The sequence below is a fragment of the Saccopteryx leptura genome, chromosome 6 (assembly GCF_036850995.1).
Source record: "Saccopteryx leptura isolate mSacLep1 chromosome 6, mSacLep1_pri_phased_curated, whole genome shotgun sequence".
Taxonomy (NCBI): Eukaryota; Metazoa; Chordata; class Mammalia; order Chiroptera; family Emballonuridae; genus Saccopteryx; species Saccopteryx leptura.
Genome location: NC_089508.1, coordinates 5,578,410 through 5,601,857, shown reverse-complemented (window position 1 = coordinate 5,601,857; position 23,448 = coordinate 5,578,410). Strand labels below are relative to the sequence as shown.

The window sequence follows — 23,448 nt, the reverse complement described above, 5'->3', positions numbered from 1 at the left end:
GGTTTGCAATGGGAAACAAGGGCCCTTGCCTCCAGGAGCCCACGCTCTCGGGGCAGACGGATGCCTGTGTGGAGGTTGGGTCGCAGGACAGGCTGGTGAGTTCAGTGACAAGGAGGCCGCGGGGAACGCAGTGAGGAGCCCAGGGCATCTCCTGGAGGCCTGGCTGTGTCCCGCCCAAGCTCAGTCCTGGGCACATGTCCCCAGCAAGTCTCTGGGGTTAGCCCTCTTCCTGTCTGTCCCCTCTTTGGCCTCGCACCCATCTGCCCTGACTCATGAACTTACACTCTGCTCCTCGGGGTCTTGTACTGAGTGCCTGGAAGAGCCCCGGGACGGACCCGTGGGTGGGGACAGGCTCGAGGTGACTGTGCACAGGAGAGAGTGGCTGGGCTTGTGCCCGTCAGCTGGGGCCGAGTCACAGGCTCTGCCCTGGTCAGGTAGGGAGAGGGGGCTGCGAGAAACTGCCTCCGGGGGGGCAGGGCCTGCGCTTTCCAGAATGGTTAGACCGGCTGACAGACGCACACTTCCAACGGATGAGGAAACTGCTCCCAGAAGCCCGCTGGGGCCCCGGGGAAAGTCCATCGATCCGGTATTCGGCACCAGAAGCACAAACCAAGCAGTGTATTCTGACCAGTGTTCCCCACTTACCGGCTGGTTGTTTGAGCACCTAAAAAAGCAGCTTGTCAGAGGCACAGCCCTCGTGAGGAGCAGACGTGGCTGTCCTCCAGCCCGCGTGGCTCGGTGCTCCTCGGAGCCCAGCGCTGGGGGCACTGGGGCGGGTCTGCACGGGCGCCGACACACGACCACGCGGAGGGCCTAGGAGCAGCCTTTCTAACGGGGGGAGAGGAATTCTGTATGCTCGTGTTTCTCAGTCGTTCAAAAATAATATTTTTAAAAAGAGAATGTTTGTCTCTCAAACTTACTTTCCTCAAACGATACGTGAGTTAGACAAAGGAAGTTGAGGACACCCTTGGGTCTGTGCGTCGGGCAGTTGGCATACTGTCCGAGCGGAGATGTGGAAAAGGCGGCTGGCTGGTCAGAGCCCAGGGGCCCTGCTGAGGTGGGTGACACCCAAGACTTCGTTAAAGCAAACAGAACCCCAGAGGGATAATGAGCCAGACAGACCTGAAGCAGGTGAAACTAGTGTTGTGCTGCACATGGTGCTGCCGGTGGAAATAAAATAAGCAGAGGTAGACGAGCACTGTTCACGTGGGGGTGGGAGAAACAGGGTATTTTGGTTAACCGCAAGTTTAATTTGAACCTGAAATATTAAAAACAACAACAGAAAAAGGAACCTGTGGCTACTATTACAATGAGAAAAATAGCTATTGGTGTGTGAGCACCTACAAGGGCAAGCACAGCAGTGGGGAGCTCAGCGTCTCCACCAGGCTCCTGGAGGGTGTGTGGGTGCGGGTGCCCGGGCCCACGTGCGTGCTCCACACAGCACCTGGCCCTGCCAGCCTGCCACCCCGCCTCCTGGCCTTCCTGCCTCCCTGCCACCCCCCCACCCTGCCTCTGTGCCACCCTGCCACCCCACCACCCTGCCTCTGTGCCACCCGCCACCCTGCCACCCCACCTCCTGGCCTCCCTGCCACCCCCCACCCTGCCTCTGTGCCACCCTGCCACCCCCCCACCCTGCCTCTGTGCCACCCTGCCACCCCGCCTCCTGGCCTTCCTGCCTCCCTGCCACCCCCCCACCCTGCCTCTGTGCCACCCCGCCACCCGGCATGCCACCCCACCTCCTGGCCTCCCTGCCACCCCACCACCCTGCCTCTGTGCCACCCTGCCTCCCCACCTCCTGGCCTCCCTGCCACCCCGCCACCGAGCCTCCCTACCACCCCACCACCCTGCCTCTGTGCCACCCTACCTCCCCGCCACCCTGCCTCCTGGCCTTCCTGCCACCCCACCTCCTGGCCTCCCTGCCACCCCACCTCCTGGCCTTCCTGCCACCCCACCACCCTGCCTCTGTGCCACCCTACCTCCCTGCCACCCCACCTCCTGGCCTCCCTGCCACCCCACCTCCTGGCCTTCCTGCCTCCCTGCCAACCCGCCACCCTGCCTCCCTGCCTCCCCGCCACCCTGCCTCCTGGCCTTCCTGCCACCCCGCCTTTCCGCCTGGTGCCCCTCACCCAGGAGCTCACACCCCTTCCTGAGTTCACCTGGGTTGAAAGCTCCTCGTCTTCAGGCGCTCAGCATTTCTTCAGAAAGGCTCCCACAGCTCCCCCACCCCCTCAGTCCCCCAGCTCCCCCCCCAGGCTGAGTGGGGTGTGTAACCATCTGTCTCATTTCCTGAGTGGCTGTGGGCTCGCTGAGGGCAGTGACTGTCACACAGACTCCCTGGTGTCCGTGCTTGTCAGACTCAGAGGCAATGGTCCATCCAATCTTGGGACCCAGACACAGAACGGGACGAATCAGGACTCGCTAGAGGAGAGTGACGGAAGAAACTATGGTTTCAGCCACGGTCTGTCTGATTCTGCACGCAGTTTAATTCTACCAGACTTCAATAGGACGGGGCCCAGGAGACCTAGCTGGCGGGGAGGGGGGGGGGGGCTCCTCCCAAGAGCATTCTCTGAAAAGACGCGATTTCCGGCTCCAAAGGCTGGGAGCGCGAAGCACGTGCCGGGTCTGTCTGCGCCTTCCACCCTGCCAGCGGTATCATGGCTCTCTTCTGGGAGGACCGGGCCTCTTGAGCTTGTCGCTGATGTCCCCTTACATGTTTGTTAAATGAGCAGTGACCTCCGGAAAGAAGATGTGGCACAGTTGCACACAAAAGTCCTTATGAGTCACTCCTGATATATGATACACCTGTCCAGGACAGAGCCCCAGCACGAGGCTTGCACGGCTGTCGAGCGTCCACTAGACCGCAAACCCAGAGCAGAGCCGGGTCTGCAGCAGGTTTGAGGCCCAGCAGGCTTCCCGAGTGGGCTTGTGACCCAGCACTGGCACGTGCAGTCCCTGGCTGGACAACCGTCAGGCACAGAGGGGCTCGCGGAAGGTGACGTGAGGACTCCTGTGTGCAGACTCGTGGACCCCCTGCCCACCGAGTCACTGTCAGGGTGATGGTCCTCTGTGCCCCGGACCCTCCGCCATCCACGTCCTCGGGGAGCCAGGCCGCTGGGTCCCGAGGAGGCTCAGCCTCAGGACGCCCAGGCACTGGCCGCGTCGCCCGGGCAGACGTGTCCAAGTCACTGAGGGCCAGGCTCCTAGAGCCAGCCACTGTCACCCAGTAACCACTGCAGCTGGGCAGTGGGATCCTTTCAGAATATTTTGTTTCCCTGCATTAAACATGGTAATGTGACCTTTCCCTACAGCTTGGTCTCATTTTTACACCCATCCATTATTGTACACACTTTTTTTTACATATTAATCGACCTTGGAGAGACAGAGGGAGAGAGGGAGAGCGAGAGAAGCATTCAGATGTTGTTGTACTCAGTTGTGGCTTCCTGGTTACTTCCTGTGTGTGCCCTGACCGGAATCAAACCCACAACCTTGCTGTTTCAAGGACGACTCTGACCTACTGAGATAACTGTCCAGGGCCTATTGTACACGCTTCTGCTTCTACTGAACTAATTGGGCCCGAACTGTTGGGCTTGAATTTTTGTTTCTCATTCAAACTCAGTTGTGTTCATGTGGCCGGCCTCCCTTTCTGATAACGGCCACGCCTCCCAGCGGTCGGGGCACTGCTTTGGCGTGGGGGTCCTCACGCACTGAGCAGAGGAAGTAAAGCCTCGCGATCGTTAGGCGCGTCTGCAAACGAGGCCGGCGGCTCCTGCGGAGCTCAGTGGCAGGAGCGCCTGCCTGTGGCGGTGACTGTGTCCTCTCTCCAGGGGCTCCTCTTGCCTCCAGCCCGGTTTTCTCTCGCATTCTGAACAGGTGACGCAGCTGGTTAGGAAGCATGCTCAGCACAGGAGGGTCAGCACCTGTGTGTCTGGGTTTGCTGCTCTCCGTTCTTTAGAATGAGCCCGGGTGTTTTATTGTCTACACAGCGCACTGATGGCGCCCCAGCGTAGTGGCACAGACCGAGCCTTTGGTCAGGGCTGGTGAGGAGTGCTGTCTCTGTCGTGTGCCCCAGAGTCACACAGAACTGGTGGGAAATCCTGGTTTTTTTCATCACTGAACACCTTGTGAACTCGTGTACATCTTTCTGAGTCTCTAAGCCACTGTTTTCTTCCTCTACGAATTGGGGGTCATAGTGGCCACTTCACAGGTTGTGACGCTTACGTGCTTTCCTGCGTTGCCTCGTTGAACGCTATGCCTAGAGGACTGCAGGCATTGGCCAGTTGTGATCGTGATTCTTCAGATTCAAGCACCTTTACCCCTAAGAGGGCAGCTGGGAGTCTCTTCCCAGCCATCTACAGTTTGGGCACAGAAAACTCCTCTGCACTGCCCGTGGTCTCTGGAGAGGGAGACCCCGTCTCCTCACAGGGCAGCCCTGCCGCAGACTATTGGGGGGGTCTGGCAGGGGGAGGCTTCTTTGCGTCCAGCAGCAGTTGCCCTCTCATTCAGAAAAGGGCCAAGCCAGCTTCCGTCCCTCGTGGCTGCCGCTGACACTTAAGTTTTCTCTTGCTCTGCAGTGAACAGAGTATCTGCCAAGCCCGGGCTTCCGTGATGGTCTACGACGACACCAGTAAGAAATGGGTACCGATCAAACCTGGCCAGCAGGGGTTCAGCCGGATCAACATCTACCACAACACTGCCAGCAGCACCTTCAGGGTGGTCGGAGTGAAGCTGCAGGACCAGCAGGTGAGTGCCGGGCCCGCCCCGCGCACAGGCGCACAGAGACGTCTAGTGGAAGGAGGTAAAAGCAGTAAGGTCAAGATTTGGGGTCGGCCTGGCAGGAACGCTCGGTAGGTTACGGAAGCTGCCCCAAAGCACAGAGGTTTCCTGTCTGATCCCCGGTCAGGGCACTGTCTCTCGCTCTCTTCCTCTCTCTAAAAATATCAATAAATTTAAAAAAAAAAAAGATTTAGAGACAGAAGATCTGGGTTCAGATTCTGACTCCATGTTCTCATTCACCACGGTGGACCTCGAGCTGTCTCCTGAACACTTTGTCACATCTGACGCATAGAGACAGTCGTCCCCTGCAGACCTCACTGTGTTATTGTCACATTGGAATAAAACAATGGACGTGAAACAGCTTTGAAAAATACATTACACAAATGTTAGTTTTAGTCTGTGCCTCCACACCCATCAGTGATACGACAGTGAGGGTTCTTGGTTCATCAGCGCCGTGAGGCTCCCTCTGGAAGGACTGCCAGGGAGGTTTGAGGACCCTGGGATCGTTTCTCTCCCTTACAGCACCCCCTGGACACATCGGACGAGCGGGTTGGTGAGAGTACTGGTAAGTGCCTTTGCAAACACAGGCGAAGTCCACCCACGTCAGGAGTAGTCGTGGGCACACCACTAAGACGGAGCCGTCCGATGTGACCTTTACCAAAATAGACGTGGAGAAAGGGCTGTGTGGCCTGACCACAGGGACTTTGGTTAGCACCTCAGCGCTCCCCTCCAGTGCTCTTCTTAGAAGCTGACGGGGACGTTTTTAGCAGTGAAATCAACAGGTCTGTAGTTTCCGCAGCTCTGGAACACTCTTACCTAAGAGCATCTCCTGGCACCCTTTGTTGGTCGAGCCTTGGCTGAGCTGAGAGCAGGCCAGCTGCTATCTGTAAGAATCAGCATGTTAGCAATTAGAAAAGAGAGAACAGAAACCTAAGACCCTATTTTTAGTGGGTTGCCAGTTGAATGTGTTTCTGCTTTGGCCAGAATAGCCCGATTAAGTCTCAGATGCTTGTGGCCAAAAGGGACATCCCCCTTCAGGACCCCTGATGAAAGGCGGTCTGTCTAACCTGAACTCCTGGTACCTTCAGAGGCATCCCTTCCCCTGGTGGTGAGCCCTACTGCTAGGAACCTTCTCCAAGCTGCTCCCCTGCTCCTCTAAGTCATTGGTCTGGCTCTGCCTCTGGGGGGGGGGGGGGGCACACTGCAGCCTTCACTGAAGGGCACGTAGCACCCTTAGTCCCGATTATGGTGACAACCAAGGCATCCTGCGTTTCCCTAGCAGCCCTGGGTCAGGGACGGCACTGTCATTCCGCCCTGGCACTCGCCTTCGACATGAGGTCCGTTACCTAGCACAGTGTCTGAAGCATGGTGGGTGTTCCCTGAGTGATTGCCTTTATTATGACCAGTTTGCCATGCCCTCCACGCCTCTGGGCTCCCCCCCCCCTTCGGGGCACACTGGGGTGGCAGCACAGTGTCTGAAGCATGGTGGGTGTTCCCTGAGTGATTGCCTTTATTATGACCAGTTTGCCGTGTCCCCCATGCCTCTGGGGGGGCACACTGGGATGGCAGCACGGTGTCTGAAGCATGGGGGTGTTCCCTGAGTGGTTGCCTTTAGTGTGACCAGTTTGCCGTGCCCCCCATGCCTCTGGGCTGCCCCCCCCCACCTTCGGGGCACACTGGGATGGCAGCACAGTGTCTGAAGCATGGGGGTGTTCCCTGAGTGATTGCCTTTATTATGACCAGTTTGCCGTGCCCTCCACGCCTCTGGGGGGGCACACTGGGATGGCAGCACAGTGTGCTGGGAAAGGCCCGGGACTGGAGAACAGGCTTCCCGGGAACCATTGTGCACCTGGTTCTCGGGAGTCTCGAGGCCTCGCTGCCTCCTGCAGAGGAAACTGCACTTCTTGGGGCTCATTTGGGAGAGGGCTTCTCCCCACGCCGGGAGGCTGGCCACTGTGGTCAGTGGTCTCCTAGGAAAATTCAGAGAGGCTGTGTTGACTCCAGCGTGGTAACAGAGAAGCTACCAGCACAGCCTTGCACTGGGAACTGCATGTTCTAGGCACAGGTTTCTAGAATGTGGTTGAGACTGCCCCCAGATGGAGGCGCATGTTAGCTAGGAACATCAGAGAGTCTCGGGAAACCAAGGCCTTAGTGACCGTGGCAGGGCACCTGGCTCACAGTAACTTTTATGAACCGCAGGAGAAAAGACTAATTTCCACAGGTCTGTTTTCCAGTCAGTGTGGGTTAAAAGCTGTAACGGTTTAAGGGGAACAGATTCCTGGCTTTATACCCACATAGGGATCTCCTATACCTCACGGAGCACTTCTGTTCCAGCCTCGCCGTAACCCCACGGGGAGAGCGGTACAAGAATCATCACCAAGCTGTAGTGACTGTGGTTCTCTCTAATGTACTCTCCCTGACCTCTGTGCCCTGGTCTGTCTCTCGCCCTCCTCGGGAAGTTTTGTGTGCTTTTGTCTTTGTGCTCCTGCTGGGAGAGCTCCTTTCAGTACTTCTTCTAATCGGTCTTGTGGTGGTAAATTCCCGTAGCTTGTTTGTCGGGGAGACCTTTATTTCTCTTTCATATCTGAAGGGTAACTTTGCTGGATATGGTATTCTTGGCTGGTGGTGTCTCTCGATATTTTTAATGTATCACTCTACTGGCCTGTGAGGTTTCTACTGAGAAATCAGATAATAATCTGATGGGGATTCCCTTTGTAGGTTACTGTCATTTTTTTCCATGGCTGCCTTGAGAATTTGTGTTTTAATTTTATTTATTGATTTTTAGCGAGAGGAAGGGAGGAGGAGAAGCAGGAAGCATCAACTCAGAGTAGTTGCTTCCTTTGTGTGTCTGGACCCGGCAACCTCAGCATTCGTTCCAGGTCGATGCTTTATCCGCTGCCCCACCGCAGGCCAGGCGAGAATTCTTTTCCTTTTTTTATCATTAACTTTTGACAGTTTAGACCAGTGGTAGTCAACCTGGTCCCTACCGCCCACTAGGGGGCGTTCCAGCTTTCATGGTGGGCGGTAGCGGAGCAACCAAAGTATAAATAAAAAGATAGATTTAAACTATAATAAGTTGGTTCATAAAGATTTATTCTGCTGCCTAACCTGTGGTGGCGCAGTGGATAAAGCGTCAACCTGGAAACACTGAGGTTGCCGGTTCAAAACCCTGGGCTTGCCTGGTCAAGGCACATATGGGAGTTGATGCTTCTTGCTCCTCCCCCTTCTCTCTCTCTCTCTCTTTCTCTCTCTCTCTCTCCCCTCTCTATAATGAATAAATAAAATCTTTAAAAAAAAAAGATTTATTCTGCCAAACTTAGCGAAAATCCGACATAAAGTACTTGGTAAGTAATTATTATTATATGCTTTAACTTGCTGCTTTATAAATTTTATAAAGTAAAGTTACTTCCCTACTTTATAAATCACCATGACTGTGGAACCAGTGGGTGGTTAGAAAACTTTACTACTAACAGAGATACAAAAGTGGGCGGGAGGTATAAAAAGGTGGACTACCCTGGTTTAGAATGTACCTTGGAGAAGGTCTTTTTATGGTCAGATAATTAGGTGTTCTGTTAACATCTCATACGCAAAGATCCAGTTCCTTCCCTAGGTTTGGGAAGTTCTTGTCAATTATTCCTTTGACTTGGCTCTTTTCCCTTCTCCCTCTCCTCTCCTTCTGGGATGCCCATTTTATGTTGCTTTTTTAATGGGGTCAGATAGTTCTCATAGAGTTCTTTCCTTTTTTTCTAATTTTTGTGACAGAGACAGAGAGAGAATCAGAGAGAGGGACAGATAGGGAGGGAGGGAGAGATGAGAAGCATCAATTCTTTGTTGTGGCTCCTTAGTTGTTCATTGATTGCTTTTTAATATGTGCCTTGACCATGGGCCTTCAGCAGACCGAGTAACCCCTTGCTCAAGCCAGTGACCTTGGGCTCAAGCTAGTGAGCCTTGCTCAAACCAGATGAGCCTGCGCTCAAGCTGGCAACCTCCAGGTTTCTAATCTGGGTCCTCCACATCCCAGTCCTACACTCTATCCACTGCACCACCGCCTGGTCAGGCTCCTTTTTTTTTTCTCTTTTAACTCTTAAGTTCTCTCTCTTATTCCTCCTGAGTCGTCTCTAGCTTCTGTCTTCATGCTCACTGGCCCTCTCTTCTATCTGGTCTGCACTATGTCCAGTGCTTTCTGATGCATTCTTCATCTTATGTCTTGAGTTCTTCAGCTCCAGAATTTCATTTGGTTCTTATTTTTTATAGTCTCCATCTCTTTGGTAAAGTACTGCTTTTTATTCATTTTATTACTGAGTTCACCGAACTGTCCGGAGTTTCCTTGTAGCTCCTTTGAGTCACTCGATTACTGCCCTCTCGAATTCTCCGTAATTTACATCCCAGTCTCCCACGACCTTGAGGTTGGCTCCTGGAGAAGCGTCATTTTCTGTGCACTTGGGATAGTGGATTCCTCTCGTTCAGTTACCATTTTGGTCATAACAAGTCAGCAGACTGGTCGTTAGAGGGCTGTCTTTGGTTTTCCTGTAGATGGTACTCCCCGCTCACTGTGGGTGGAGGAGGGTTGATGTGGAAAGTGACTCCTGGGTGACCGGGCGATAGGTGTCCCCACAGTGTCAGGTGGCCTCAGTCTCGGCACCACCACATGGCGGGGGCGGGGCACCAGGTCCTCGAGCAGCGGCCCCGACTCCTGTTCTCGATGGCCCTCTGGCTGCAGGCAGCACCGTGCTGTTCGATGTGTTTCCGCTGCTGCTCCTGCTCCCGCAGCAGTGGGGGTGTGGAGGGAGCAAGCCTGCCCCCCTGCCTTCCACAGGGCCATAGTGTGGGGGCCACGCCCAGGGCTGCCCCTGTCCTTCCTCCTGTCCCCCCTGCCTTCCACAGGGCCACAGTGTAGGGGCCACGCCCAGGGCTGCCCCTGTCCTTCCTCCTGTCCCCCCTGCCTTCCACAGGGCCATAGTGTGGGGGCCACGCCCAGGGCTGCCCCTGTCCTTCCTCCTGTCCCGCATCTCCTGCCTGTCCAGTACGTCCACCTTCAGAGGTGCTCATGCGTGGATCTCTTGGGCAAGATTGTGTGTTGAGCAGAGGAACATTGGTTGGATCATAGATGTCCGACTTATAAATTTAAGGGAAGAGACGAAGGGTTCTCCCGGCTGTGCCACACTGCTAGTGTCAGCTGGAAGGATAACTTGATAGAGCCTCTCCAGAAAATGGCTAGACAGACCCCACCAAAGCTCAGTCCACACCTGTGTCCAGTGAAAGGCATGTATGAAAACAGTCATAGTCTTACTCATAATAGCCAACAGCTAGAAGCCACACAGATGCCTATGGACAGGAGAATGATTAGTTATTTGTGGTATATCAAAAGATGAAATGTTATATAGCGATCGAAAAGAATTAACTATTTATAAATGCAGTTAAGCGGATGAATTTCATAGACATTGTGTTGAGTAAATGAGCAACAGCACGTGCCGGAAGAATCCATTTCTGTGTGTGTAGTTCAAGGACAGGCGGAAGTAACTGATAGCGACGACAGGCAGCCACACGGTCGCCTGTGGCAGGAGTGTTGGGAGGGGTGTTCCTGAAGCTCTGCCACGGCCCGGAGGACTTGCCATGATGCACACGGTCTAAGCAGTGTAACAAGAGGACGGAGCTGTGGGTGGATACAGACTGTCAGCCCGTTGAGTGTTCCTGGACTCCTCTGAGCAGATGGCCAGGTGACACAGGGTGTGTCGTCTGCACGTACATCCAAAACTCATTGCACGGACTCTCCTTTTCAGAGGGCAATTGAGAAGTACCTTTTCCAAGAGAAAATACAAATTTCTTGTGGGTCACGTTCAATGATCCAGCCGTTCTGCTTGTCAGAATCGATCCTATAGAAACACATGTTCACACAGATATATGACAAGAATATTCAGTGCAGCAGGATTTATAATATTGTCTTCATTTTACGTGTAAAGAAGCTATGGTCAGGACTTGCCCAGGGTCGTTCAACTGCCAAGTGATAGAGCCAGAGTTGTAGTCCGGGACCGTTGGACTCGGAGCCCTCCACCCACTCCTCGCACCCAGCACCACGGCTGTCCTCAGAGCAGCCCTGACTGGGTGGGCTGCGTCTAGCCGGCAGGCGGCCGCACGCGGTGGGCAGTCTTTCTGTCAGTACTCGAGGCATAGAAAGGACAGAAATGGCCATCCCAGGAGCCGCGGCCAGGGCAGAGACCAGCCCCGTGTGACCAAGAACCTGGAGAGCTCACAGACTGGGGTGTGCCCTTCGGAGGGCCTCTTGGTGCTCCCCCAGCCTCGTATCTGAACGTCTCCAGCATGAGAGAGCCGCTCATGGGGCTCCAGAGGTTAGAGCTAGGACTGCAGAGGGAATTTCAGGAACAATGGTTTCAGTTCCTTATCCCGGTAATCGGGTCTCACAGAGTCCTGGTGATAGACACAGCTTCTAAGTTCAGTCCTGCCATTCACTTCCTGGGCAGCTTGGGGCGAGTGGCTCGTGCTCCCTGGGCCTCGGTGTTCCCCACTGTAAACAGGGCAGATGAGTCAGATACTCTCTGCAGCCTTGTGTGAGTTCCTTTCACTGATTCTTTTGGCTGCACTTTTTCCGTGTGCTGGGTCAGCATCGGCCTCCCCCAGTTCCCACAGCCCCTGAGTCCCTCTGCAAGCGCATAGCTTACCGGTGGTGTCAGACCCCAGGGCTCTCGGACCCCCGCCCCGCCGCGTCCCCGCAGACTCCGGGAGACGGCAGCCATGCTGCTCTACGGAGGGTTGCTGTCTCTTGCTCCAGTAACCTCGGCCATTTTTGACATAATATGGTTGCCAGGCCTTCTGCCCTGGAAAGCGTTTTCCCCTGGCTTGGCTCCAGCTGGTCAGGGCCCACTAGCGTGCGGCTCCTGACACAGAAACGCTCAAACGCGGACCCCGGACTCCCAGAGCAGGAAGGAACAGAGGCCGAGCTGCTCCCTCTGGTCACCGCACCACCTCGGGGTGCCCTCCGATCTTACGAGCAGGTTTAACCATCACAGACTGTGCGTCTGATCATGCGTGCATGCCTCAGGTCTGCGGCCCCTTCTCTGATGATCGCAGCTGACCCTGGAGAGGAGCCTGAGCAGAGAGGCCTGTTGGTGTGGAACAGTTCAGCTGTGAAGCGCTTGCCTTTCTCCAGCTGACGAGGTTCCTGCATTCTCTCTCTGTCTCTGTAGCTCACTCTCACTTGCTTTCTCTCTCTTCACTGTGGGATGACCCAAACCCTTGCGCCAGGCGAGACCTGGGGAAAAGCCCCATCGGGCGCCGTCCACGCCACGTCCTCGGCCTTACTGTACCCTTCAGCACGGCCGCAGCGCAGGACAGGGGAGCGGGACGTCGGTTCTGTGCAGGCAGGGCGTCCTGGCCACGGCCCTTCGCACCTCTGAGTCTCTTCCTAACCGGGGGGCACGGTAGAGTTATCTACAACTTCAGGTCACAAACCCTGGAGCTCAAAGCCAGGGAGGTCTGAGCAGTCACCTGTGCCGCTGCTGAGGCACCCCTTGGCCTGGCATCACGAAGGGCAGGCCACCAGACGCTGCTCGCAGACTTCCATCTCTGGGTACTCCCTGCTTCTCGGGTGAGGCTGACGGATGGCGTGCTATGAGCCGGCAGCCGTGTGAGGTGCTTTGTCTGCAGAATCTCACCCTCAGCCCGCTGCACGGTAGGGTGCCATGCCACAGCCCTCTCCCTCGGCACGCTGCACGGTAGGGTGCCATGCCACAGCCCTCACCCTCGGCCCGCTGCACGGTAGGGTGCCATGCCACAGCCCTCACCCTCAGCCCGCTGCACGGTAGGGTGCCATGCCACAGCCCTCACCCTCGGCCCGCTGCACGGTAGGGTGCCATGCCACAGCCCTCACCCTCGGCACGCTGCACGGTAGGGTGCCATGCCACAGCCCTCACCCTCAGCACGCTGCACGGTAGGGTGCCATGCCACAGCCCTCACCCTCGGCACGCTGCACGGTAGGGTGCCATGCCACAGCCCTCACCCTCGGCCCGCTGCACGGTAGGGTGCCATGCCACAGCCCTCACCCTCGGCCCGCTGCACGGTAGGGTGCCATGCCACAGCCCTCACCCTCGGCCCGCTGCACGGTAGGGTGCCATGCCACAGCCCTCACCCTCGGCCCGCTGCACGGTAGGGTGCCATGCCACAGCCCTCACCCTCGGCACGCTGCACGGTAGGGTGCCATGCCACAGCCCTCACCCTCAGCACGCTGCACGGTAGGGTGCCATGCCACAGCCCTCACCCTCGGCACGCTGCACGGTAGGGTGCCATGCCACAGCCTATCCTGGGCTTCCCCCTCCGCAGACAGGAAAGCTGATAAGTCCCATGAGGTTAGATCCCGGGACCCGGGCAGAGGGGACTGGGATGCAGAGTAACGACCCCCACCGTCCCATGCCATCTGGAAGCCCCACTGGCTCATTCTGTTAACTGCCCGAAGGTTAGAGGTTGGCAGGTCTGGCGTGGAAGGCCCCAGCGGCCTGGAGGCCCCTGGACAGCTGGGCTCCGTCTGGGCTCCGCTGCAGCTCTCTGTGCTGGCCCGGCACCACTCCTCACAGTCAGCTGGTACTTTCTGATGGATTAATAATGAAGATTTTAATAATGCTGGACATTGGTGGGGCACGTTCTAATTTTTCCAAGTGGTCTTTTTAACTAATAATACATTTACTATTGATGCATTCCAAGCAGAGGGTCTGGGAGGCAGAAGTAGGAATTTGAAAAGACCCTTACCCTTAAGGGCCTCTGCCTGAAAGTCTAGATAAGACATGTATCCCAGTGTGACTGGTGCAGTGATCCCGTGAGGTCAGCAGAGCCAGGACCATTGTCCTCACTTTGTAGTTGAGGCACTGAGCCCCAGGGAGGGGCAGTGACCTGCAGGGTGGCACAGCTGGGAGGCAGGGCCAGGACCCGGACCCAAGGACCCTGACGCCCACTCAGAGCTCTGACCCGGACCTGGCGACCACACAGCCTCCAGTTAAGTGAAGTGCCTGGTGGTGTCTAAACCCTCATCGCTCCGAAGAGCCTACTGAGAAGCTGTCCCCTCCTGGGAGACCCCGTCTTCCCGTCCTCCGGCAGCCCTGGGGGACAGTGTCCTCGCCCCGCAGCCGCTCCCTCCAGCTCGCTTACCTCTTACTTATTAACACGCGTTTGTCTCTCTTCCCCTCCAGGTGGTGATCAATTATTCAATCGTTAAAGGGCTGAAGTACAATCAGGCAACACCAACCTTCCACCAGTGGCGAGACGCCCGCCAAGTCTACGGCCTGAACTTCGCCAGCAAGGAGGAGGCGACCACGTTCTCCAACGCCATGCTGTTTGCCCTGAACATCATGAACTCCCAGGAAGGAGGTAAGCTGGGCCCCCCGGCCGGGCGCCCGGGCCCACCACCCTGCGCTGACCTTACACGGCCTCTCTCGGAAACCGCAGCCTAGCTCGAGGGCTAAAGAGAGGCTAACAGTTTGAAAGGAGGAGGAAATGGCGTCGACATCTCTTGCCATTTGTGACGTTCAGATTTGCTCTGACGTGTCCCTAAAGCTATGTGTCCCAATCTGTTTAACGTTGGTCACCCTGCCTCCCTGTTCTGGGGCAGGTATCGGCAGGGCTGGGAGAGAGCCAGCTGCCATTATTCTTGAATTCAATTATTTATGTTCCTGACAACCGTTTACTAGAAACTGGAACTACGGGGTGTGAGAACCGGGTAGGCAGAACACACGAGAAAGAATAGATGAGTCCTTCCCCTCGGGCACTTCGTATTTCTGGGTAGACAGACCCGTAACCTGCCAATTACAGGTCCTGCGGCGAGTACTCTAGTGGGTGTGAGCTCAGTGCTAGGGAAGTGGAGAGGAAACCGGTGACTGCCCATCTGCCTGCCGGGGTGGGGGGGGCTTCGCGGGGGGGGGGGGCAGGCTCGGGCAGGGGGACTGCAGGGACAGGGAGCATGAAGGCTGGCGTGCGCCAGGAAGTGGACCGTGGCCGAGCTCCTGAGGCCCAGGGCCCGCGTGGGGAAGGGATGGAGAGGAGACCAGTGGTGATGCGGACTCACAGTGAAGGCCCCAAAGATGGGGAAGGCTTGGGTACAGACAGAGGGGGGGGTTGGGAGGGGGTTGCTAGCAGAAGTCCCTAAGCAGAGCGGTTAAAGCAATGAGCAGAAATGCCTGTGGCTTTCATTGCAAATTTGCAGCGTTAGCTCAGAGGGAGGACGGAGGCTTTCTGGGGCATGGGCAAATTGACGGCCGGCCATGACTGTGACCCTGCACTTGGCTGGAGAGCTTCTCTTGGTGGGTCCTGGTGGTCTAAAATCAGGCTTGGGGCCCGTGCTGGGTGTGAGTCCTGGCCCAGCTGGGGAGCCCCGAGCAAGTGACTTCATTCTCCTGTGCCTCGTGTCCTTATCTATAAAACAGGGTGGTGGGGGCATTGTTTCTACATTTAAGTGAGCCAGAATGTAAAGTGTCTGGTGGTGTGGGTATTACTGCTGTCTCTGCTGTTCCTGCTGCTGGACTTGGGGTGGGGCGAGGGGAGACACAGTGCTCAGAGCTGGGCAGGGGTGTGGCTTCTCGCATCTAGAGTCCTGATCTGTTGCCATGGGGGGACCCGGTTTAAACCCATGGGGAATTATTTTTTAAGTCAGTGTTTTTCAACCAGTGTGCCGTGAGACATGATCAGGTGTGAGTATAAATACATTTAGAAACTGTATTATTAACTATATGTATAATATGTACTGTGTTAGAGTGTCATTTTGTGTCATTTTCGTAGATGGTGTGCCCCAGGATTTTCTAAATGTAAAAAATGTGCCGCAGCTGAAAAAAGGTTGAAAATCACTGTTTTAAGTAAATAGAGAGCATGTTTTGTATGCTCCCCATAGGTTGGGCACGGAACAGGTACTCACACGGTGCTCTCCCGCCGTGAAGCGGCTCTAAGGGGCGTGGGCTTTCTGCTGTGAACTTGGGGTGCAAGGCGACAAAGTCACTCCGCCCCGGGTGCAGTGTGACCAGCACAGGGCCTGCAGCGCTGTAAGCACCACGTAAATGTCCACTGAACGGTTTCCGTCCGCGGGCCTTGAGCTTCACAGTTTAAGGTTTGGATCTGACCCGCCTCGCCTGCCCCGACGTGTGAGCTGAGTAGGCTTCGTTGTATCTGTGTACTCGGATACACTGGGAGACTAAAAACAGAAAGAAAAGGCTTTTCATTGAGTCGGACGATTAATTCTTTCAAAACAACCACTTAAATTATATAAAACTAGTTACTTGATTAAATTCACCATAGAATCACGAGGAAGTCGGTCTACCTGCCTCCTGTTCATGTGAGAAACCTGTGACCCGTTCCGAGGAATAGCTTATGGGGTCAGGTGGTACCTCAGACTGAGGGCCAGACCCCTGCCGCTGGCTGGAATGGATGTCTTTGTTGGGGTGGCTGTTGCCACCTAGTTTGGGGTAAGTGGTCACAGTATGACAGTGGCCTGATTTCAGACTTGCGTCAGGAGGAGCAGTTGCCCATCTGGTTCGTTGGCCGTGGCCTGACCTGCCTGCAGGCAAGCTCTGGTGGAGGGGAGACCCTGGCCACTGGGGACTGTGCTCCCCTCCCCCGAGGCAGAACCTGAGACCGTGCGTGCCAAGTCTTAGAAGTGCGGCTGGGGAGCTTCGGCACGTGTCCCAGACCCCGGACAGCCAGGGGCCACGGTCAGTGAGGAGAGCAGCTTGGCGGTGTTTGGAATTCGCTGTGTGCGCACTCCGTGCAGAGTGTACCTGTGCCTGGCTCTTCCCCTCGGCGCTGGGCGGTGTTTGGACTTCGCTGTGTGCGCACTCCGTGCAGAGTGTACCTGTGCCTGGCTCTTCCCCTCGGTGCTGGGCGGTGTATGGACTTCGCTGTGTGCGCACTCCGTGCAGAGTGTACCCTGTGCCTGGTTCTTCCCCTCGGTGCTGGGCGGTGTATGGACTTCGCTGTGTGCGCACTCCGTGCAGAGTGTACCCTGTGCCTGGTTCTTCCCCTCGGTGCTGGGCGGTGTATGGACTTCGCTGTGTGCGCACTCCGTGCAGAGTGTACCCTGTGCCTGGTTCTTCCCCTCGGTGCTGGGCGGTGTTTGGACTTCGCTGTGTGCGCACTCCGTGCAGAGTGTACCTGTGCCTGGTTCTTCCCCTCGGTGCTGGGCGGTGTTTGGACTTCGCTGTGTGCGCACTCCGTGCAGAGTGTACCCTGTGCCTGGCTCTTCCCCTCGGCGCTGGGCGGTGTTTGGACTTCGCTGTGTGCACACTCCGTGCAGAGTGGACCCTGTGCCTGGTTCTTCCCCACGGTGCTGTCTCCATCCTTAGCCCTGTCGCTGCGGCGTGCGGCATGCGGCTCCCAGGGCGGCTGTGCCATGCCAGTCCAGCCTGCCAGCTGTCGGTGGCTCAGCTTCTGGCGCTCACGGGCACGCGCAGCCTCTCCGCAACCCGTCAACCAGCCGTGCAGAAGGCCTTACCGCCAGCTGACTGAGCGCCCCTGTTGAATCCTCGGTGGGGAAATTGCCCCTCCCCCCTCGGGAGAGGCAGTGTGCTGTGGTTTGTTTGGGGGCAACCAGGTCTGACGTGAAGTCCTTGCTCTGCCACCTGTGGCCTTGGGATGACAAGCCCACTGCCTAGGGTCGTTAGGAAGATTGAGTCCAGACTGTTTACAGAGCACTCGGCAAGCAGCCTGGCGTGTCCTAAGGGCACAGGTAATATCGCCGCTTTCCCTTTTGGTCTGTCAGTGAGCTCCTGGTCCTCGTGTGTCAGGTGTGGCCTTAGGTCCCTCTTACACAGTGTGGAGGGGCCCTCGGCCATGCCGCCCGCAACCCCCTCTCCTCAGCGCGTTCTGCAGTGGCAGCGAGCTCGCGCCTGCGGGTCGTGGTCACTTCTCAGCTCAGTGTCCCTGCAGGTGGGTCTTGCTCAGCGTTCTGTCTCTGTCCTCATGTGTGGCTGCCTCCAGGCTTCCACACCAGCCGGACAGGGAACCCTGAGATAGGAACCTGAAAGCAACTTAGTTACAGGTGCTGAGGACTTGGTGCTGATCCCTCCACCCCTTCCCACTGGGGTCTCGCTGCAGCCCCGGAGGCGCATTCCCAGATGAGGTCCCTGGTTAGGAAGCCAGGGCTCAGAGAGGGAGCCGGCTTCCCTGGAGTACCGCAGCCAGAGAATTAGCGGGAATTCAAACCCGGAATTCCCTCATTCATACAGGTTGCGAAGTCTGCGTGGTGACCACAGGTGAAGGCCATGGTTTGTATCTGTCTGTGTTCCTTTCTGCCTCTCAGCCTAGTGAAGCCACTGTCAAGCCAGGATTCTTGACATATTCTAGAGAGAATGGACACAACAGAGGAAAGGTTTGCTGCCTCACTTCTACACGGAATAGGCAGGCCCTTGAAAGACCTTGAAAGGCCATTCTAGCACCTGAGGCAGAGGCCAAGGAGCCATCCTCAGCACCCGGGCCAACTTTGCTCCAATGGAGCCTCGGCTGTGGGAGGGGAAGAGAGAGACAGAGAGGAAGGAGAGGGGGAGGGGTGGAGAAGCAGATGGGCGCTTCTCCTGTGTGCCCCGGCCGGGAATCGAACCCGGCAATCACAGTTTTTTCACTTTAGTTGTTCATTGATTGCTTCCTGTATGTGCCTTGACCAGGCAAGCCTGGGGTTTCGAACTGGTGACTTCAGCGTTCCAGGTCAGTGCTCTATCCACTGCGCCACCTCAGGGCAGGCTCACTGTATACAGTTTTATTTTTTTTTTTTTTTTTTTTTTTTTCATTTTTCTGAAGCTGGAAACAGGGAGAGACAGTCAGACAGACTCCCGCATGCGCCCGACCGGGATCCACCCGGCACGCCCACCATGGGGCGGCGCTCTGCCCACCAGGGGGCGATGCTCTGCCCATCCTGGGCGTCGCCATGTTGCGACCAGAGCCACTCTAGCGCCTGGGGCAGAGGCCGAGGAGCCATCCCCAGCGCCCGGGCCATCTTTGCTCCAATGGAGCCTTGGCTGCGGGAGGGGAAGAGAGAGACAGAGAGGAAAGCGCGGCGGAGGGGTGGAGAAGCAAATGGGCGCTTCTCCTGTGTGCCCTGGCCGGGAATCGAACCCGGGTCCTCCGCACGCTAGGCCGACGCTCTACCGCTGAGCCAACCGGCCAGGGCTCACTGTATACAGTTTTAAAGTGTTCATATGTTTTGCCCAAATGCCTTCCAGAACAAGTGGACTGGTTTACGCTCCGTCCAGCACGAGCCTCCGCTGCCCAGCCTTCCCAGCGCTGAGCGTGAGCACTCCCCTCAACCTCAGTAAACACGAGAAGGAAAACACGTCATTGTGGTCTGCGTTTTGTTCACCAGTGTGGTGCACATTTGTCATTCATTCACTGGCGATCTTGTTCTCCCCGTTGTTTTCAGCGTAGCTTTAACAAGCGCAGCGCAGCCTGGAGGACCACAGACTCCTCGCACCTTCAGCGACAGCTGCGTAACTCCCACTCCCAAAGCGTGTGCGCCTCTAATGACCCGGGGAGCTGTCCTTCCCTCGGCAGACGTGTGGAGGTGATCTGGTGCCGCGGGGTGTGTTTCAGGCCCTGGCAGGTGATAACTGGACCCCCACGCCCCCAACAAGCCGCGGTGAAGCGGTGTCTACGCCGTCTGGTCGTCTTCCAGGGTCTTCACCCAGCGGGAGACCCGCGTAGCCCTTTCCGTGTGCTGGGGGTGAGCTGCGTCTCCTGGTGGGCAAGGGGCCCGAGCGGCGGGGGGTTGGCAGCCCCGAGTCTGGGCCAGTGTCTGTGAGGTGGGGTGGCGTGTCAGCCTCGGCATGGGAGTGTGAGGGCCTGGAGTGAGGAGGACAGAGGCCTCAGCACACAGGGCTGGGGCTGCGGTGGGGACGGGGCGTATGGCTCTCCGCCACGGCGTCTGAGGTCCCCGGGGCACTCCGGCCCTCCAGCAGTTCACTCGAGTCTGTGGGAAGAGCCTGGCGTGGAGGTGAGGAGTCTGGCTCTTGTCCCGGTCAGCCACTGCCTCGCACCTGGCTCCGGGCCTGTTTTTCCGCCTGGCAGGCTCTGGGGCTGGACCAGACACGTAGCTCTCAGCGGGGATGGCATGGGGACATAGAGCCGCTTGGCGATGCCCTGGGCAGGGGCTGCGCGGGGGAGAAAGACTTCAATATCTGAGCCAGCGCTGAGCTCTGTCTTAGGAAAATGCAGTTCCTTTTTTTTCCTAACCTGCTCCAGTATGTGCTAAGTTTCTAGGAATACAAACGTCCACATACTTGAAAAGAAGACTGTGTTTTTGTTTGTTTGTAACTTTCCCTACAGTTGTTTTCTGTTGTGGAAGCATTGTTGCTTGTGAGGTTTGTCATCCACACAACTCCCTTTATCAAACCTCTGTCACACCAGAGCCCCCCGTGTGGGCGCGAGGCCCTGACCGTACCTCCTGGTGGCTGAGGCGTTGTTATAGAGTACTTGTTTCTCCTGCCTAGGGCACTTAGGTGTTATTTTTTCTAGTTTGTGTATGTAGGTTATATAGTCCAGGAATTTCACTTCAAGAGAATACAGGGAACATTCCAAAGTGTTCGTAATGAAAAGAGGCCACCGTGCCTGGCAGGGTGGACAGGAGTTCTGTGACCGTCGGGCCAGTCCCTCCGGGCGTCACGTCTGTGGTCTCACTTGAGTGTCACCTGACAGTGCCAGGTAGATGCACAGTGCCTGCCCGCCTCACAGCAGAGCCTCTGAGCCCGAGAGGGGTTCCAGCCACGGCCCATCCGTCAGGGAAGCTGGGGTGAGGACACTCCCTCCTCCATCCAAACTCAGATGAGCAGCGTGGTGTCGCGGAGAGAACGCACCTCGGGGCCCCCACCGCGTCCCCCTCTGCCCTCCGTGCCTCACTTCTGACCAGGGTGGGGGCTTCCCAAGGCTCAGGGCTCCGACCCACACACGGCCCCTCTCACCCCCCACCACCCCGCCTGCTTCTGAGGCCAGTCACAGACCCAGGTTATCACCTGGGCTTCTGACCAACAGGCTGTAAATCGGAGGTTCCCGTGACCCCTCCTGGGGTTCAAGTAATTTCCTGGAGCAGCTCACAGAACTCCGGAGACATGTTACATACTAGGCCACTGGTCCGTTATAAAGGGTATAATGCAGAACCAGCCGGGTGGGCGAGGTGTGGGGAAGGGGCGCGTGCATTCCGCCCTCTGGGCGCTCCACTCTCCACACGTGGCACAAACTTCTACGCCACCATGCATAAGCAGTGTGACCCTGTGCAAGTCTCTTTGTCTGTAAAACAGACACGGTCGTGCCACTGACTATTGGAAGATGACCTGACAGTGCTCTGTGGGGGCCCCGTAGTTCAGGTAGCCTGTAATACAGCCTGATTCCTTCGGGCTGCCCCCACCCTGCCCGTCTTCTGTGAAACTGCTTGAGTTCTTCGGGACTTCTCCCCGTGGTCGTAGAACTGTCTCGTGTTCTGGGAGAGCAGGGCCGCCGTGGGGTTGAGCAGGCCCCGAGCTGAGGGCGTCCAGCCGCCCGGTGTGAGGTGACTTCTGGGAAAACCTTTGTCCTCAAAGCCTCTGCTGAGTGGCAGACCGCCGCTGAGGCTGGGCAGGAGCCCTGCGCACCTAGAAACGGCGTGTACGCTCTGCAGATACCAGAGGCCGGGAGGGAGGTGCCTGCGCAGGGTCACCGCTGGTGGGCACAGCTGGGGCTGTACCCGCCGTCTCTCTGTGCCCGGTGACTCGGGTCTGATCCACCCATTCCAGTCTATGAGGGAATTTTCCCTGGGACCCAGGGCCATTGTGAGGGCTCGATTTTGTCCCTTTACCCCTTGGGGTTCCCTCTAGTGAGATCCGGTCAGGCCTGCCCAGTGGGTGGGGCCCTCTGCCCTGGCTGGTAGCTGGTAGCCGGTAGCCAATGTTCTCACCTCCGGAGCCTCAGGACCCTGCAGCCCACTCCCCACGGCCACCCTCTCTTTCCCCACGGTCAACTCAGGGCAGAGTGGGCCACCCCAGACCCCAAAGGGGTCCTGTCTCAACTCCCACTAAGACCCCAGGAAACTCTTTCCAGATCAGAAGGCCCACAAGCCCCCGCTTGCTGCAGTCTGAGGTCCCAGCAGGTGCGCAGGAGTGACGGGGCTGGGCGCACTTCGTGTTGTGACTGAGCCTGAGTAGCTGAGACGAGGGGGGAGAAGGCCTGAGAGCCCCACGGCAGGAATGAGGCCTTCCGCGCAGACCGCCAGACCTGGGCCCAGGGACACGCCCAGCAGGCTCGTCGTGCCCAGGCCTGGAGGAGGGGGCAGGGGTGCTGGCACGCCGATGTCCCTGCGCCTGGACCTGTGCGGGACTGGCCGCCCGGGACGGCAGCGTGGAGTTCACTCGCAGAGCGGAAGAGCCGCCTGGCGGTTGCAGGTGGACTGTCTGACCTTGGGCAGGACTCCTCCAAGCCTGGTTCCCGTCTGTGGACTGACGTGCAGTGTAGATTTCAGATGAGGTCATGGGTGTGCAGCCAAGCACGGGGCTGTGGCCAGAGCAGCCTCAGCCTGGAAATCGGGGGCAAACGCCTCGTGTGTCTGGGCTCAGTGTGGGAGAGTGGGCATCCTCCACAGGCCTCGGGGAGCTGCTGGTGTTGGGGGGCTGGGCAGCTGGAACAGAAACGGGACAGTCCAAGACACCTTCGCTTGCAGTTTGAGGGTTGAATGCAGCGGATTTCAAATTGGTCTATTTTTTTTTTTTCTGAAGTGAGAAGTAGGGAGACAGACTCCCGCATACACTTGACCAGGATCCACCTGGCATGCCCACTAGGGGTTTGCTCTGCCCATCTGGGGCCGTTGCTCCACTGCAACCAGAGCCATTCTAGCGCCTGAGGCGGAGGCCACGGAGCCATCCTCAGCGCCCGGGCCAACTTTGCTCCAGTGGAGCCTTGGCTGTGGGAGGGGAAGAGAGATAGAGAGGAAGGAGGGAGGAAGAGTGCAGAAGCAGATGGGCGCTTCTCCTGTGTGCCCTGGCCGGGAATCGAACCCAGGACTTCCACATGCCAGGCCGACGCTCTACGGCCGAGCTAACCTGCCAGGGCCTCAGTTGGTCGTTCTGAGGCATGCCCGAGGCCCACACCTTGACGCTCTACCGCCGAGCTAACCTGCCAGGGCCTCAGTTGGTCGTTCTGAGGCATGCCCGAGGCCCACACCTTGACGCTCTACCGCCGAGCTAACCTGCCAGGGCCTCAGTTGGTCGTTCTGAGGCATGCCCGAGGCCCACACCTTGACGCTCTACCGCCGAGCTAACCTGCCAGGGCCTCAGTTGGTTGTTCTGAGGCATGCCCGAGGCCCACACCTTGACGCTCTACCGCCGAGCTAACCTCAGGGCCTCAGTTGGTCATCCTGAGGCATGCCAGAGGCCCACAGCTTGATGCGGCCGGAACAGCTCCACCTCATTTTACCCACTGGGACTCTGAAAAAAGCTAAGGAAGTGGGTGCAAAAAACCCAGTGGCTCTGGACATCCACGTGGGTGGATTAAACCCGAGCGAGGAGCTTGTTTTCATCCACCTCTCAGTGCGGTGGTGCGGCCAGGTGTGAGAGGGTGCGCACATGCTAGCATCACTGGGGAATGTTGTCACGGTGTGACTCTCCTGGTGCTGGTCATGGGGTCTTCCCAGCTTCTCCAGTGTCCACGTGCTTGACCGATGCCCAGTGATGCCCAGCA

At 57.3% G+C, this 23,448-nt stretch overlaps 1 protein-coding gene across 4 annotated transcripts in view; it reads left to right on the top strand.

Annotated features, from left to right (window-relative positions):
• EVL (Enah/Vasp-like) overlaps nt 1-23,448 on the top strand; it is a 151,096-nt gene that overhangs the window by 87,056 nt on the left and 40,592 nt on the right. For all 4 annotated transcript variants that reach the window (XM_066388008.1, XM_066388009.1, XM_066388005.1 and 1 more), the window contains exons 2-3: nt 4,572-4,740; nt 13,968-14,145. In XM_066388008.1, the coding sequence (XP_066244105.1) occupies nt 4,572-4,740; nt 13,968-14,145 (347 nt within the window). The remainder of the gene's footprint in view (nt 1-4,571; nt 4,741-13,967; nt 14,146-23,448) is intronic.